The following is a 13,856-nucleotide window of genomic DNA, read 5'->3' on the forward strand; positions in this document are numbered from 1 at the left end:
TGATTGGGAGACGCTCTCAAAGGCCCTTTTGGAGGGTCTATGAGAAGGCGCTCTAAGCTCACCCAGCGATTCGGTGGTGGAGGTCAAAACCGCATTGCGAAGCCTAAGTTGGACCCCATACCCCATTGATGAGGCTGCGTGACCACAGACTAAGTTGTCAAAAGGGCCTGTACATTATCAAAGCAAGGTTGACTAATTTAGAACGAGAAGGGCATTGACATACCCACGTCGGAAAAACATGGAATTTGATGGGACAGTTTCCAAATTTCAGTCATGGAGAAGCAACAAAAAGACTCCGAAGAACAATCATGAAACTGTTCAAAACTTTTCAAAAATGACTACGCTGGAAGACAAGAGGACAGCAATTAGCTTTCCATCCATGATCCAGGTAATCCTTTATGGGTTCTCTCAACAAGTCGTTAAGTCGCCTGCTTGCTTTCGCTTCCGTGGGGGCTTCCCTCGCTTTCCTGTCTGTACAGGAGCAGGCAACTTTTCTGGGCACCTATCCGCTATCACAGCTCTGTGAAGTAGCAGATCTTCTCCTGTTTGTTCGAGGATTCATTGGTTGAAAAAAGCTCAATCTGTAGCTGCATCCTAATATAGATTAGGTTATGCAGAGAGAGACTAATCCCTCTCTGGCTGTGATAATCCATGATGTAACGAGCTTTCAGCATGCATTTGAGGGCGAGACATCTTCATCATGCGGCCCATGGCAAGCCGATTCCAGCTTGATCGGTGATACAGCATTGCCCTTCCGTCTTGAATTAGTTAACCAGATTGCATATTTCACACATGGCAGCGCTGGATATTGTTTAAAAGGCATATTCTGTTTCTTTTGGAATTGGCAAATTGAAAGGTTTGTAAAGTATGCGCGAGAATGAATTCAAGCGATGTGAAGACCGTTCTTGTGAATGGGAGAGAAAGCTTGTGGTTGCTGCATATGTTACTCTTCAAGCAAAGGAAAATTCTGGAGTAGGACAAATGTTGCAAATATGCAGATGAGACAATCAAAGACAACCATTCCTCATTGTCGCAAGATTGCCATCTTCAAATGGGTGAATCCTCATCTTCACCAGCCCCAGCCTCAACGCCATCGCCGGCCTTGGCTTTGAGTTCGCCTCCCTTTTCCACAAGTTATAGTAGCTCCACGGATGTCTGTCATAGTTTCATCATCAATCCTCAAACTCCTCTATCAGAGAGCTCTACCTTGCAAAAGCTCAGTTCAAACCTTTATAGTTTGGTTTGCACAGATTTCGACCACAGCTTCAGTGATGTCCTTATATGTGTCTCAGGTTGTGTCGTTCCCCTCCATCGGTGCATCCTTGCAGCAAGATGCCCTTTCTTTAAGTCTCTTTTTTCCAAGGACAAGTCATACTTGGCTTCCTTTTCTCCAGCAGAGCAATCTGACACTGAAGCCATGAAGCTGAAAATAGATTTGGGCAAGCTTCTTAGCACCTTGACAAAGACCGAAAAAGTTAGCTATGATGCTTTTATGGCGGTTATGGGCTTCCTTTACAGTGGACATCAGGTCACGGGCGAGGGTAGGTGCATCGATGATGAGTGTTTGCATGAAGCATGTAGACCAGTTGTGGACTTTGCAGTTGAAATGCTTGGTCTTTCGTCAGTCTTTGAGATCATCGACTTGAAGATCTTTTGGGAGGTAAACCTCCTGTTTCTCTTTATGTTTTTTGATTTGGCACTGCACTTCCAGCATATGTTTTTTTTTTGGATTGTCATTAAAAAGGCCATACGAGCTCAATTTTGCAGACTTTTAGGCTTTAGCAGTAATGTAATGTACTTTTTTTTTTTGAGGAGGGCTTTTGTTTGTTGGCACTGCCTTTAAGGCACAGGCTATGTCTTGCTTTTTTGTGCCCATGTTCATAGGGGCTTCTCCAATTAAAAAGTGGCGTGTGAAGCCTTTGTGGAGTGCATGCAGAGAGCTCCTATCGTATAGAAGGCATGTAGTGATTTTTTGCTTGGCAAGTTTTTCTTTTTTGTGCTTTGTTTTTTTGTCATTGTGAGTTGTGCCATGCAAGCTTGATGTTAGTATTTGAATTCTCCTCTCTCTCTTTTCTGTTTTTTAATGTAGGCATTAATTAAAGGCAGTGCCTTCATCTACTGTAGACCGGAAATTTTAAGGCACAAATTAGCAGTTCAAGGACCTTGTTAGGCTAGCTCATCGTAAGACACAACCGCAGATAAGGTCAGTTGTCTCACTAAAACCAAAAAGTTGGTTAGCTCCACTTAGTATCATGTATGTATGAAAATGTTGGTTGCATAGATTAATGACCGGGTGAAAATCTTGTAATCCATTTTGCACTCATTTCCTATTTGCTGTGGTTCCACTTTGTTGCTTGACTCTCTTGTGCTTTGACACAATACTCCATAATCTTCAATAAGATGTGTCTGTCCAAAATCCTCATATCTGTGAAAAATTCAAGATCCCTTTGCAGTTGCATTTCTTTCGGCCTTTCTTCCCGAGTTGCAAAAAATTTCTTGTAATGGGGTTGCTGAGTGATGGTCATGGGTATAGTCCCCCCTTCCTAGAGGGTTGTGTAGGTTGGAGATGATTGCTTGATACGAAGGGTTTGCAAGGAGATGGAAAGAATACTGCTACTTTTTGCATGAAGGACTTTATTTGTTAGGATATGTCTTGTCATACACTTGATTTCTACATTGTATTATTGCAGCATTGTCTTCAGAATGTACTTGAAAAGGCACAAGTAGATGAGGTCCTTCCTATTCTTATTGCAGCAAAGGTACACGGGGCAGATTCGTTACTTTTCTCTTGCCAGCGTTTGGTTGCTGTCTCCAACCTGGGCACTATTGATATTGAAAAACAACTCCCAATGCCTTTACCTGAGGAGATCCTTCAGCTTCGATGCAAGATGGGTCTCTTGCAACCAGAGATGTTGAACCCTACCCATGAGAAGCAATGCCAGAGAATTTGGAAAGCCTTAGATTCTCATGATCTGGAGCTAGTGCAGCTTTTATTAAAAGAAGGGCGGGTGAGCTTGGATGGTGCGTATGCGTTACATTATTCTGTCGCTTACTGTGACTCTCACTTGGTAAAAGATATTTTGGAGCTAGGCCTAGCAGATGTAAACAGTAGGAACAATCGGGGCTTTACTGTTCTACATGTTGCTTCTATGCGTCTGGATCCTTCCATATTGGTTAGTCTTCTTTACAAAGGGGCAAATCCTCTTGAGACCACCCCAGATGGACGTACGCCGCTTCAGCTATGCTCAAGATTGATGAGAAAGCTTAATAACGACTGTAATGGTGAAGCTGCAAGCTTACGAAAGGAACGCCTTTGTGTAGAGATCCTTTATCAGGCTGGAACAAAGAACCTGTTTGAGGATGGAGCTTTTCCTCCTGCAGCTGATGAAGAGGAGCTGCTTAATAGACTTTTCTACCTGGAAAATAGAGGTAGCCTCTGCTTTTGATTGCAAACATTGTGTTATGCTTTTGAAAATCCATCAAAATTTCAAGTCTTCTCAAAGAAAATTGATAATTGGCAGCATAATCTACGTTAAGCTTTGAACTAAATGTCTGTACAAGGGAGGGGTGCGAAGGCCTAGAGAGTCTGAACGGGTTTTGCATGAAAAAAATAAAGGCACGTGTAAATTAATTCGGCAAAGCTTCAACCTTTTACTGCTTTTTTAACAAGAGTAAGACAAATGCCTGTCCAAGATTAGGGCATCAAGCTCAAGATTTTGTCCATTCCTGAATTCACAAAAGCCACCCATTTAGGTGTGCATTCTTTTGAAGGTAAAAGTGCTTTCCACCTTCTACAGGGAGCACTAGGCACATATACTAACATAGGGGGACACTTTACGATATGTCTAGGCTCATACAAGATCTTCTTCTTCCCCTTAGATGGGCTTCATCTTCACCTTATGTACTCTGCTAATGTTTTATCAAAAGGACTCTTTTACCACTATCATCAGCCATCATGGCCGATTGTTAGTTAGGGGCTAGAATTCTTATTTACTACTTGCATAAGCTTACACATGTTGTTCAAATAAGAGCGAATGAAAATGTGTACTTGACCTTCTTGCTCTGATTAGAAGTTTTTGTTAACAGTTGCATTTGGCCGTCTGCTATTTCCGGAAGAAGCAAACTTGGTTTTAGGAATCACACATTTGGAATCTACCTCTGAGTTTGTTGGGCTGCAAGATTTAGTAAATGAGTCAAGAAGAGCAGCTAATATGGATTTAAACCAGGTTCCATCTGATCAAGGTTCCAGCACTGTGTCAGCTAAGCCCCTAATCAATGAGGCTCTTGTTAAAAGAGTTGAGGCTCTTCAAAGGACTGGTAATGTTCTTACTTGTGAAGCTTTTTATGTATTTGGATGACAAACGAGTGGTGTTAGAAGCAGGCTTATAACAACATTGTGGATGAATGAAAATATTCTCTGCATATTTTCATACACTTGGGCTGAAAAGAGATTCTTAAACACTTGACCCAAGTAAAGGTCCTCTAAGGTCATAAGTTTATTGGCTGAGGAGTATGATCAACAAGTGGTTGTGATCTTTTTATTGTGCTGTAGAGAACCCTCACTATTGCTGGTCAAAAGTGTTCATATTGAAGATTAGTAGGTCGAAATGATTCCCTGGCTGTTCTAATGAGGTTTACGCATAACTCTGGCTGGATAGGCTCACAGGATGCTTTAGATTGCAGCAGATCAAATGGATCTTTGGGACGAGGTCTTACAGTTAGCCACAAATGGAGAGATACATTCGAAATTTGGCTCCTCCGGAGATACTAGTATAAATACATTTGAACTTGAATTCTGGCAAGGTGAGACATTTGAGACATGTAAACCTATCATACTTCTTCAGTAACCAAATTCCTATGCTGATGCCTGCAAGGTGCCAGAGTAGATTACAGGATGCTGCATTAACTTTGAACTGATGCTTCTGCCTCTTGCTGGTTGTGTAAAGGATGGCAGCAAGAGCCACAAGTTCAGCCACAACTTATAAGTTCAGCATATCTGAAGTTCAGGAAGAAGCCTGCTATGATTATACTATATAGACTTGGGAGGGTGTATTGGGTCAGGCAATTCATGTGAGGGGGTATATAAGACCCCCGGAGGAGTATATACTATATAAGCATACTCTGCTGGCATTGTATCAGTCATCTAATTCATTGCCAAGTTCATTGGTCCGAGTACTCTCTCTCTCTCTCTCTCTATCTCTCTCCCCCCCCCCGAAGCTGTGAAGATGTGCGTATCTGGCCAATAGCACATCATATCCCATGAGATAAGTGGGTGTCCATGTATCCGGGCCTCATCACAAAACCATCCTCAGTAAGCTGGAGAAGATGCTCTCTATAGAAAGCCATCTTCGTGCCCAACTCCTGTGCCGGCTGTATCCAAGTCCTCCTAGTATCTAGCCGAGTTAGGTCCTGGCGGATGAGCCTGGTGATCTCGGACTGTGTAAGAGTCAAAGAGGGTGCATCGAATGAGTACTGGAAGGGGGGAATCTGTCCATGCTGAACCCATGTACCTGAAACCATGATGTCATCTCCCCATACCAGCATGTTGTGTCTCCCTGCAAAGCTGTCTGTATTAGCCTTTGTATCAGCTCTCACCCATTATATTGCCACACGGACAACCACATTGTGTTGTATTAGCCCCCAGTCACTACTCTCACCCCCCTACTCATATCCTACATAGTTCAAGCTAGCTGCTCTCGCTCTCTCTCTCTCTCTCTCTCTCTCTCTCTCTCTCTCTCTCTCTCTCTCTGTGCACTACGCTCGCATTGCCTGCTCCTCCGCAATAACTACGTGCTGCATTTTACCCCCCCCCCCCAAAAAAAAAAGAGAAAAAGAAAAAAAAGAAAAAGAAAAAGGGGTCACATGCCGAAGAACGCTGTGAAGGAGGTGACCAAACTATCGGAGGTAACCAAGCTGGAGAATTCGTACATTGTGGATACCCTCGATGTCTTCACTAATTAGCTTTACAGGCTTGAGAAAGAGGTCGAAGGATTGACCAAGGAGAAGGAAGCATGAAAGAAGGAGAAGGAGAAGTGGGAGGATGTAACAAACTTGGACACTCCAAGTCGGAAATTTGGCACGACACACGAGAGAATCACTTACATTATTTCACAACTTTAAAATAGAGTCGACACGGCCCGGCGTAGTTCCGTGCTCAGAGGTATGGCCCCAAAAATCTGGCCCCCCTTTCGGTATTTAGTTTTTATATTAATGCTTGAGCAAAGTACAAAGTCCGAGGGTCCTCTCTGCTCTCAGCAGGCTGAGAGAAAGAGTGGCCTTGGGTTCATATTTTTAGGCCATGGCCTTAAAACTCAAAAGCAATTACATGAAAAGCTGCAAACTCAAAAGCTTCTTGGCCCAAAAGCTGCCAGCGTGAATAGCAGAAATCCGTACAGCCTGCCACGTTAGCACCAACTAGCGGAAATTCGTAGTGTTGCCACGTCAGCATGTCAGGGCAATTTCCGGGTCTCTCCGTTCGGTTCTGCCACATGATCAGTTTGTGACAGAGGAGGAGAGAGAGAAGGAGAAAGGAAAAAGCATCAACTAAACCATCATCCTTGTGAACAATCACATCAACTTTATAGTGCAAATCATCATGCTTGTGAGAAATCACATCTTGATCATGCAAATCATCATGCTTGTCATTGTCATCCAAATCATCATGCTTATCATTATCATTCAATTCATCATGCTTATCATCATGCAAATCATGTGTCATGCTTTGGGAAAGAAGAGACGGAGAGAGTCTCCTTTTCCCGAATCTCTTGCATCTGTGCCTGCACTTGAGAAAAGAGTCGCAACAACTCTTGCATGTGTCGCGCTTGCTCATGCTCACGCTCTATGGTTGCCTTTCTTTCTGCTTTACTTTCTGCGTGTGTGGGATCCATTTCTGCGTTTCTTTCTTTGCATTCACGATCAAATTCTGCCATTCTTTCTGCTTTTCTTGCCTCGCATTCTAACTTCCTGTCCATAAACATTTGCTTCAATTCCTCCGTAGATGGGGAAGGGGGAGGGTCGGAAAAACCTCCTGGTGGGGAAAACTCTTCTTCCCCAACTCCATGCTCACCACCTCCATGCGAAGTATCCATTCCGCTTCGGGTGATGGCCATCCACTGAAGTCTTGGGTTCTTAAGTTCACGAGGAACTTGGGTTCTTGTGGTTCTTGGTTCTTGGGTGTCTTGGGGTTCTTGAGGTTCTTGTGGTTCTTCTTTCGCTTGCAATCTGTGTTAAAGAAGGATCTTCTCTTCACCCGAGTTCTGCTCTTTTCTGCGGACTCACCCCTTGGTGGGCTTGCGCTCACACCAAGGTTGCTTTTTCCCACCTCATGTCGATTGGCCGGCTGCTAAGTGCACGGTCCGCTCTCAATGAGTGAAAAGAGGTACAAGGGGAGGCTGAACAAGCCTTTCTTTCTTGGGTTTCCTGTCACTCTTCAAAAACACGATTAGGGATCGACACGCCCAAGAGGACTTGGGTTACGTGCGACCTCAACAAGCACAAAAAAAATGTGTGGTTCTTGTGGTTCTTTCCTTCAGTGATACAGAACACTGCCAAAGCTTTGATACCAATGTAAAGTGCAGCGGAATGAATGTTGAACTTTGCTCAAGATGAGTGCTCCGAACTATGCTCAAGGTTCCTTTTATTCTTATGGAAGGGAGAGCCTTCCGTTCTTAATGAGAGAGTGCAATGATCACAAACAAAGTGAAGGGATACTGTGCGTGCAAGTGTATGAGATTGAGAGATAGAGAGAGAAGAGACTACGACACCAGAGACGTAAAACCCTCCTCCAAAGGCCCCACTCCCTATGGCGAGAGTGGTCTACTTATGATTGCACAAATCTCTACAATGCTTGGACTTGCCGACGATGTCGACGACGATAGACGGGCTGAAATCCGGAAACTCTAAGGGCTGAAATCTGCAAATCTTCTATCTGCTGAATTCTGACTCTCTGTCGGTGACGATGTCGATGGCGACGATGCGACGACGACACGCTGAAAACGCAGATGCTGAAATCTGCATTTTTCGGGCTGAATCTGTAAACTGCGTGGGATTTGACCGTGTGGCGAGGAACTGCTGCGGGAAGGTGAGATCTGCGGGTTCGGGACTTGATCTGCGGTGTCTAAGGGCTGAAAACTGAAAACGCTGGTCCTATGGCTGTTTCTGTCGTGATGATCTGTTAAATCGCTGATGTTGTTCTGCAAACCAAAAACGCTAGGGCTGAAAACTGACCTTGCGAGGAAATTTGCTAACGCTAGGAAATCTGCTGTGTTGCTGTGGGAGTCTACTAACGCTGGGGCTGATCTGCTGTCTACTATCGTCGGGAACCTGCAAGTGCAAAAACGCTGGCTGATCTGGTGCAAAAACGCTAGGCCTTCTGTTGAGAGAAAACGCCAGAATTGTCGCGGGAATTGGTCTTGCTGAGAAGTTGCCTGTCGAGCAAGGTGCTCCTGCTGCCTCTTCTGCCAGAAAGTGTTGGCGCTAGGTTTCTATTTATACAAACTTAGCAAAATTGCCCTACCTACTTTTCAATAGAAATCACTTAAAAATAATAAGTGAAAAATGTCAAAAATAGGGAAAATAGGTCTATGCACTGGAAAATTCCCTTGGTGGATTCTGATGGTAATGCTAATGATCATGTTGTATGCAACTAGAGGATATGCATCTAATCTAAGTGTCTGGACATGCACGGTCTGCGAACAGACTCACAAAAGTGCCAGATCACTTCCTATTCTAGACTGACTTGACTGAACTGAACCCTGGTCATGCTGTAGCTTGTCCACGGACACATAGGGTTGGATGTGTCACGTGAAACATCTCTTTCATGTGTCGATCGTTCATGGCTTTTCTTGCTTTGTTCTCACGATCCATTTCTGCTTTTCTTTCCGTGCATTCATGATCAAATTCTGCCATTCTTTTTGCTCTTCTTACTTCGTGTTCTAACTTCCTGTCCATCATCATCATCATGTCGAAAGCATCCATAGGAGTTAGTGCAATCCTTTGCGTAGATGGGGAAGGGAGAGGGTCAGAAAAACCTCTTGGTGGGGAAAATTCTTCTTCGCCTCTCTCATGCTCATCATTTCCAAGCGAATTATCCATTCCGCTTCGAGTGATGACCATTTACTGAAGTTGTGGGTTCGTGTGGTCTTGGGTTCTTAAATTCACGAGGAACTTGGGTCCTTGGGGGTCTTGGTTCTTGGGGTTCTTGAGGGTCTTGAGGTTCTTGAGTTCCTTGGGTTCTTCTTTCGCTTGCAATCTGTGTTAGAGAAGGATCTTCTCTTCACCCGAGTTCTGCTCTTTTCCGCAGGCGCACCCCTTGGCGGCCTTGCACTCACACCAAGGTTGCTTTTTCCCACCTCACGTCGATTGGCCGGCCGCTAAGTGCACGGTCTGCTCTCAATGAGTGAAAAGAGGCACAAGGGAGGCTGGACAAGCCCTTCTTTCTTGGGTTTTCTGTCACTCTTCAAAAACACGATTAGGAATCGACACGCCCAAGAGGACTTGGGTTGTGCGCGACCGCAACAAGCAAAAAAATTCAGTGGTTCTTTCCTTGACTGATACAGAACACTGCCAAAGCTCTGATACCAATGTAAGGTGCAGCGGAAGTGAATGTTGAACTTTACTCAAGATGAGTGCTTCGAACTGTGCTCAAGGGTTCCTTTTACTTACAGAAGGGAGAGCCTTCCGTTCCTTTAGTGAGAGAGTGCAATGGACACAAACAAAGTGGCGAACACTGTGGATGAAGGTTCTGAGACTGAGAGATAGAGAGAGAAGAATACACACTAGACAGGTTGTCAAACCCCCTCTGAAGGCCCCACTCTCTATGGCGAGAGCGGTCTACTATTGATTGCACAAATCTCTACAATGCTTGGACTTGCCGACGATGTCGATGAGGATGAGGACGACGACGAGACGGGCTGAAATCTGAAAACGCTAATGGCTGAAATCTGCAAATCTTTATTTGCTGAATTCTGACTCTATGTCGATGACGACGATGCAACGACGACGTGCTGAAAATGCAGATGCTGAAATTTGCGTTTTCCGGGGTGAATCTGCAAACTACGCTGGATTTGACCGTGCAGTGAGGATCTGCTGCAGGGAGGTGAGATTTGCGAGGTTCCGGGGTTCTACTGCGGAATCTTGATGCTGAAAACTGAAAACGCTGGTACTAAAGGTGATCTTGTCGCGATGAATCTGCAAAACGTTGATCTTTTATGCTGATGCAAAACCGCTAGGGCTGAATTTGTCCTTATGCAAAACCGCTAGGGGAATTTGCTGTGTCTTGCTGTCGCTGGGCTGATCTGCTGTGCAAAACGCTAGGCTGATGCTGTGGATGAAAACGCTAGGCCTTCAGATGCAAAAACGCTAGATTTGTTGATGTGGGGGGAGTGTTATTGAGAAAGTGCCTGTTGAACCTTGGTTCCTACTGCCTCTTCTGCCAGAAAGTGCTAGCGCTAGGTTTGCTTATATACAAACTTAGCAAAATTGCCCTACCTACTTTCCAACAAAAGTCACTTAATAAAATAAGTGAAAAATGTAAAAAATAGGGAAAATAGGTCTATGCACTGTAAATATGCTACTGATGAGATTTGATTGGAATCTGATGGTCATGCTATGTGCAACCAGAGGATATGCATCGAATTTAAGTGTTTGGACATGCACGGTCTGCGAACAGACTCACAAAAGTGCCAGATCACTTCTATTCTAGACTGACTTGACTGCCTGAACCCTGGTCATGTTGTAGCTTGGCCATGGACACATAGGGTTGGATGTGTTATGTGACATCCCCTCCTTTTCAAAGTGAGGTACTGGTACCAAACTGTATGGCGTCGAGGGAGATCGCCAATAGCATCTGGAATCCTGGAAAGGACTCTTCGCCGGCCCACTCTGATGTGTGGGTCGTGCGTTACTTGAACTTTATAAAGGTATGTTATGCTTGCTTCTTTGGGCTGTGCCGAAAGCGACAAAAAGGCTTTTGTAGCTCTTTCAATGCTTCAACTTTGTCTATGGACGTAGGTCCACCTTCTTCAAGAATTTCCAAGGCCGAAAATTCGTGAAACCACTTTCAACACAAAAAAATGAACATACCCATTCCATGTATAGTGACTGGAAAAGCTCGTCTTTTCTAAAGACTGTGCATGCAATGTAGATGAACATAGAGACGGAGTGCCAAATCGTTCATCAAACACATGCAGACAATGAGATCAAATCTTGACTTTCTGATCTAAATCAATCAACTGTGGCAAAACGCAATAGAAATGCCTATGCTTGATGTGCAATCTTTCTTGTGCTCGTTCTACAATTGTGTCGTTCCAAGGAAGAGACATGGAATGTGACTTTCTTGAAAGCATACTTTTCAGCTTTTCATGAGCAATCCGCATACATGCGTGCTCATTCATGAGTGAAACGTGCTCAACGTACAATTTGTCATGCCTAGGAAAAGGGATCACATAAAGACGCTGACTAAAATACAAGAAACGATCACGAATGAAACACTCGAAAAATGCATGCTGACAAATCAATCGAACACATAGTACTTCTTGTAAGGGTTCTTTGGACCTAGGCTTGAGAGCCAAGGTCGGTTCGTCGTGTTTGATCAAATCTGCCTGGGGGGGGGGGGGAGGGGGGGGGGGGGGGGGGTTTGCTGTGGACCTCGACTCGAAAGCCAAGATCGATTCTTCGTGATTGATCGAATCGGCAACGAGGTTAGCTTCTCTAGAAAAGGCATCAACTAAACCATCATCCTTGTGAATAATCACGTCTTGATCATAAAAATCATCATGCTTGTAAGAAATCACATCGTGGTTATCATGCAAATCATCATGCCTGTCAGTGTCATCCAAATCATCATGCTTATCATCATGCAATTCCTGTGTGTCATGCTTTGGAGACGAAGAGACTGAGAGTCTCCTTTTCCCGAATCTCTTGCATCTGTGCCTGCACTTGAGAAAAGAGTCGCAACATCTCTTTCATGGGTCGGTCGTTCATGGCTTTTCTTGCTTTGTTCTCGCGATCCATTTCTGCTTTTCTTTCTGCGCATTCACGATGAAATTCTACCATTCTTTCTGCTCTTCTTGCTTCGTGTTCTAACTTCCTGTCCATCATCATCATGTCGAAAGCCTCCATAGGAGTTAGTGCAATCCTTTGCGTAGATGGGGAAGGGAGAGGGTCAGAAAAACCTCTTGGTGGGGAAAATTCTTCTTCGCCTCTCTCATGCTCATCATTTCCAAGCGAAGTATCCATTCCGCTTCGAATGATGACCATTCACTGAAGTTGTGGGTTCGTGTGGTCTTGGGTTCTTAAGTTCACGAGGAACTTGGGTTCTTGGGGGTCTTGGTTCTTGGGGTTCTTGAGGGTCTTGAGGTTCTTGAGTTCCTTGGGTTCTTCTTTCGCTTGCAATATGTGTTAGAGAAGGATCTTCTCTTCACCCAAGTTCTGCTCTTTTACGCGGGCGCACCCCTTGGCGGCCTTGCTCTCACACCAAGGTTGCTTTTTCCCACCTCACGTTGATTGGCTGGCCGCTAAGTGCACGGTCCGCTCTCAATGAGTGAAAAGAGGCACAGGGGGAGGCTGGACAAGCCCTTCTTTCTTGGGTTTTCTGTCACTCTTCAAAAACACGATTAGGAATTGATGCGCCCAAGAGGACTTGGGTTATGTGCGACCGCAACAAGCAAAAAAATCCAGTGGTTCTTGTGGTTCTTTCCTTGAGTGATAGAGAACACTGCCAAAGCTCTGATACCAATGTGAGGTGCAGCGGAAGTAAATGTTGAACTTTGATCAAGATGAGTGCTCCGAACTGTACTCAAGGGTTCCTTTTACTTATGGAAGGGAGAGCCTTCCGTTCCTTTGATGAGAGAGTGCAATGGACACAAACAAAGTGGCAAACATTGTGAGTGAAGGTGCTGAGATTGAGAGAGAGAGAGAAGAATACGACACCAGACAGGTTGTCAAACCCTCCTCCGAAAGCCCCACACTCTATGGCGAGAGCGGCCAACTATTGATTTGCACTAATCTCTACAATGCTTGGACTTGCCGACGATGTCGACGAGGATGAGGACGACGTCGAGACGGACTGAAACTTGAAAACGCTAATGGCTGAAATCTGCAAATCTTTATTTGCTGAATTCTGACTCTATGTCGGTGACGATGTCGATGACGACGATGCAACGACGAGGTGTTGAAAACGCAGATGCTGAAATCTGCATTTTCCGGTGTGAATCTGCAAACTACGCTGGATCTGACCGTGCGGCGAGCATCTGCTGCTGCAGGGAGGTGAGATCTGCGAGGTTCGGGGGTTCTACTGCTCAATCTTGATGCTGAAAACTGAAAACGCTGGTACTAAAGGTGATCTTGTCGCGATGAATCTGTAAAACGCTGATCTGCCATGCTGATGCAAAACCGCTAGCGCTGAATTTGTCCAGATGCAAAAACGCTAGGGGAATTTGCTGTGTCTTGCTGTCGCCAGGCTGATCTGTTGTGCAAAATGCTAGGCTGATGCTGTGGATGAAAACGCTAGGCCTTCAGATGCAAAAACGCTAGATCTGCTGACGTGGGGGGAGTCTTGTTGAGAAGGTGCCTGTTGAACCTTGGTTCCTGTTGCCTCTTCTACCAGAAAGTGCTAGCGCTAGGTTTGCTTATATACAAACTTAGCAAAATTGCCCTACCTACTTTCCAACAAAAGTCACTTAATAAAATAAGTGAAAAATGTCAAAAATAGGGAAAATAGGTCTATGCACTGTAAAAATGCTATTGATGAGATCTGATTGGAATCTGATGGTAATGCTATGTGCAACCAGAGGATATGCATCTAATTTAAGTGTCTGGACATGCACAGTCTGCGAACAGACTCACAAAAGTGCCAG

At 44.7% G+C, this 13,856-nt stretch overlaps 1 protein-coding gene across 6 annotated transcripts in view; it reads left to right on the plus strand.

Annotated features, from left to right (window-relative positions):
* The first annotated feature begins 247 nt into the window (after window positions 1–247).
* The window catches only part of LOC147421883 (BTB/POZ domain and ankyrin repeat-containing protein NPR1-like), a 49,430-nt gene continuing 35,821 nt past the window's right edge, over window positions 248–13,856 (plus strand). For 4 of the 6 annotated variants that reach the window (XR_015186726.1, XM_086502527.1, XM_086502531.1 and 1 more), the window contains exons 1-3: window positions 249–1,660; window positions 2,691–3,429; window positions 4,087–4,317. Coding sequence is in view for 5 of the 6 variants with exons in the window: in XM_086502527.1 (XP_086358653.1) it covers window positions 1,052–1,660; window positions 2,691–3,429; window positions 4,087–4,317 (1,579 nt within the window). In the remaining variant the exon portion in view is untranslated. Of the gene's footprint in view, window positions 1,661–2,690; window positions 3,430–4,086; window positions 4,318–13,856 lie in introns of all 6 variants that reach the window. The other 2 variants (XM_086502529.1, XM_086502528.1) reach the window with 2 other exon arrangements.

The sequence above is a fragment of the Adiantum capillus-veneris genome, chromosome 27 (genome assembly GCF_014529385.1).
Source record: "Adiantum capillus-veneris isolate H3 chromosome 27, ASM1452938v2, whole genome shotgun sequence".
In the NCBI taxonomy this organism is placed as follows: domain Eukaryota; kingdom Viridiplantae; phylum Streptophyta; class Polypodiopsida; order Polypodiales; family Pteridaceae; genus Adiantum; species Adiantum capillus-veneris.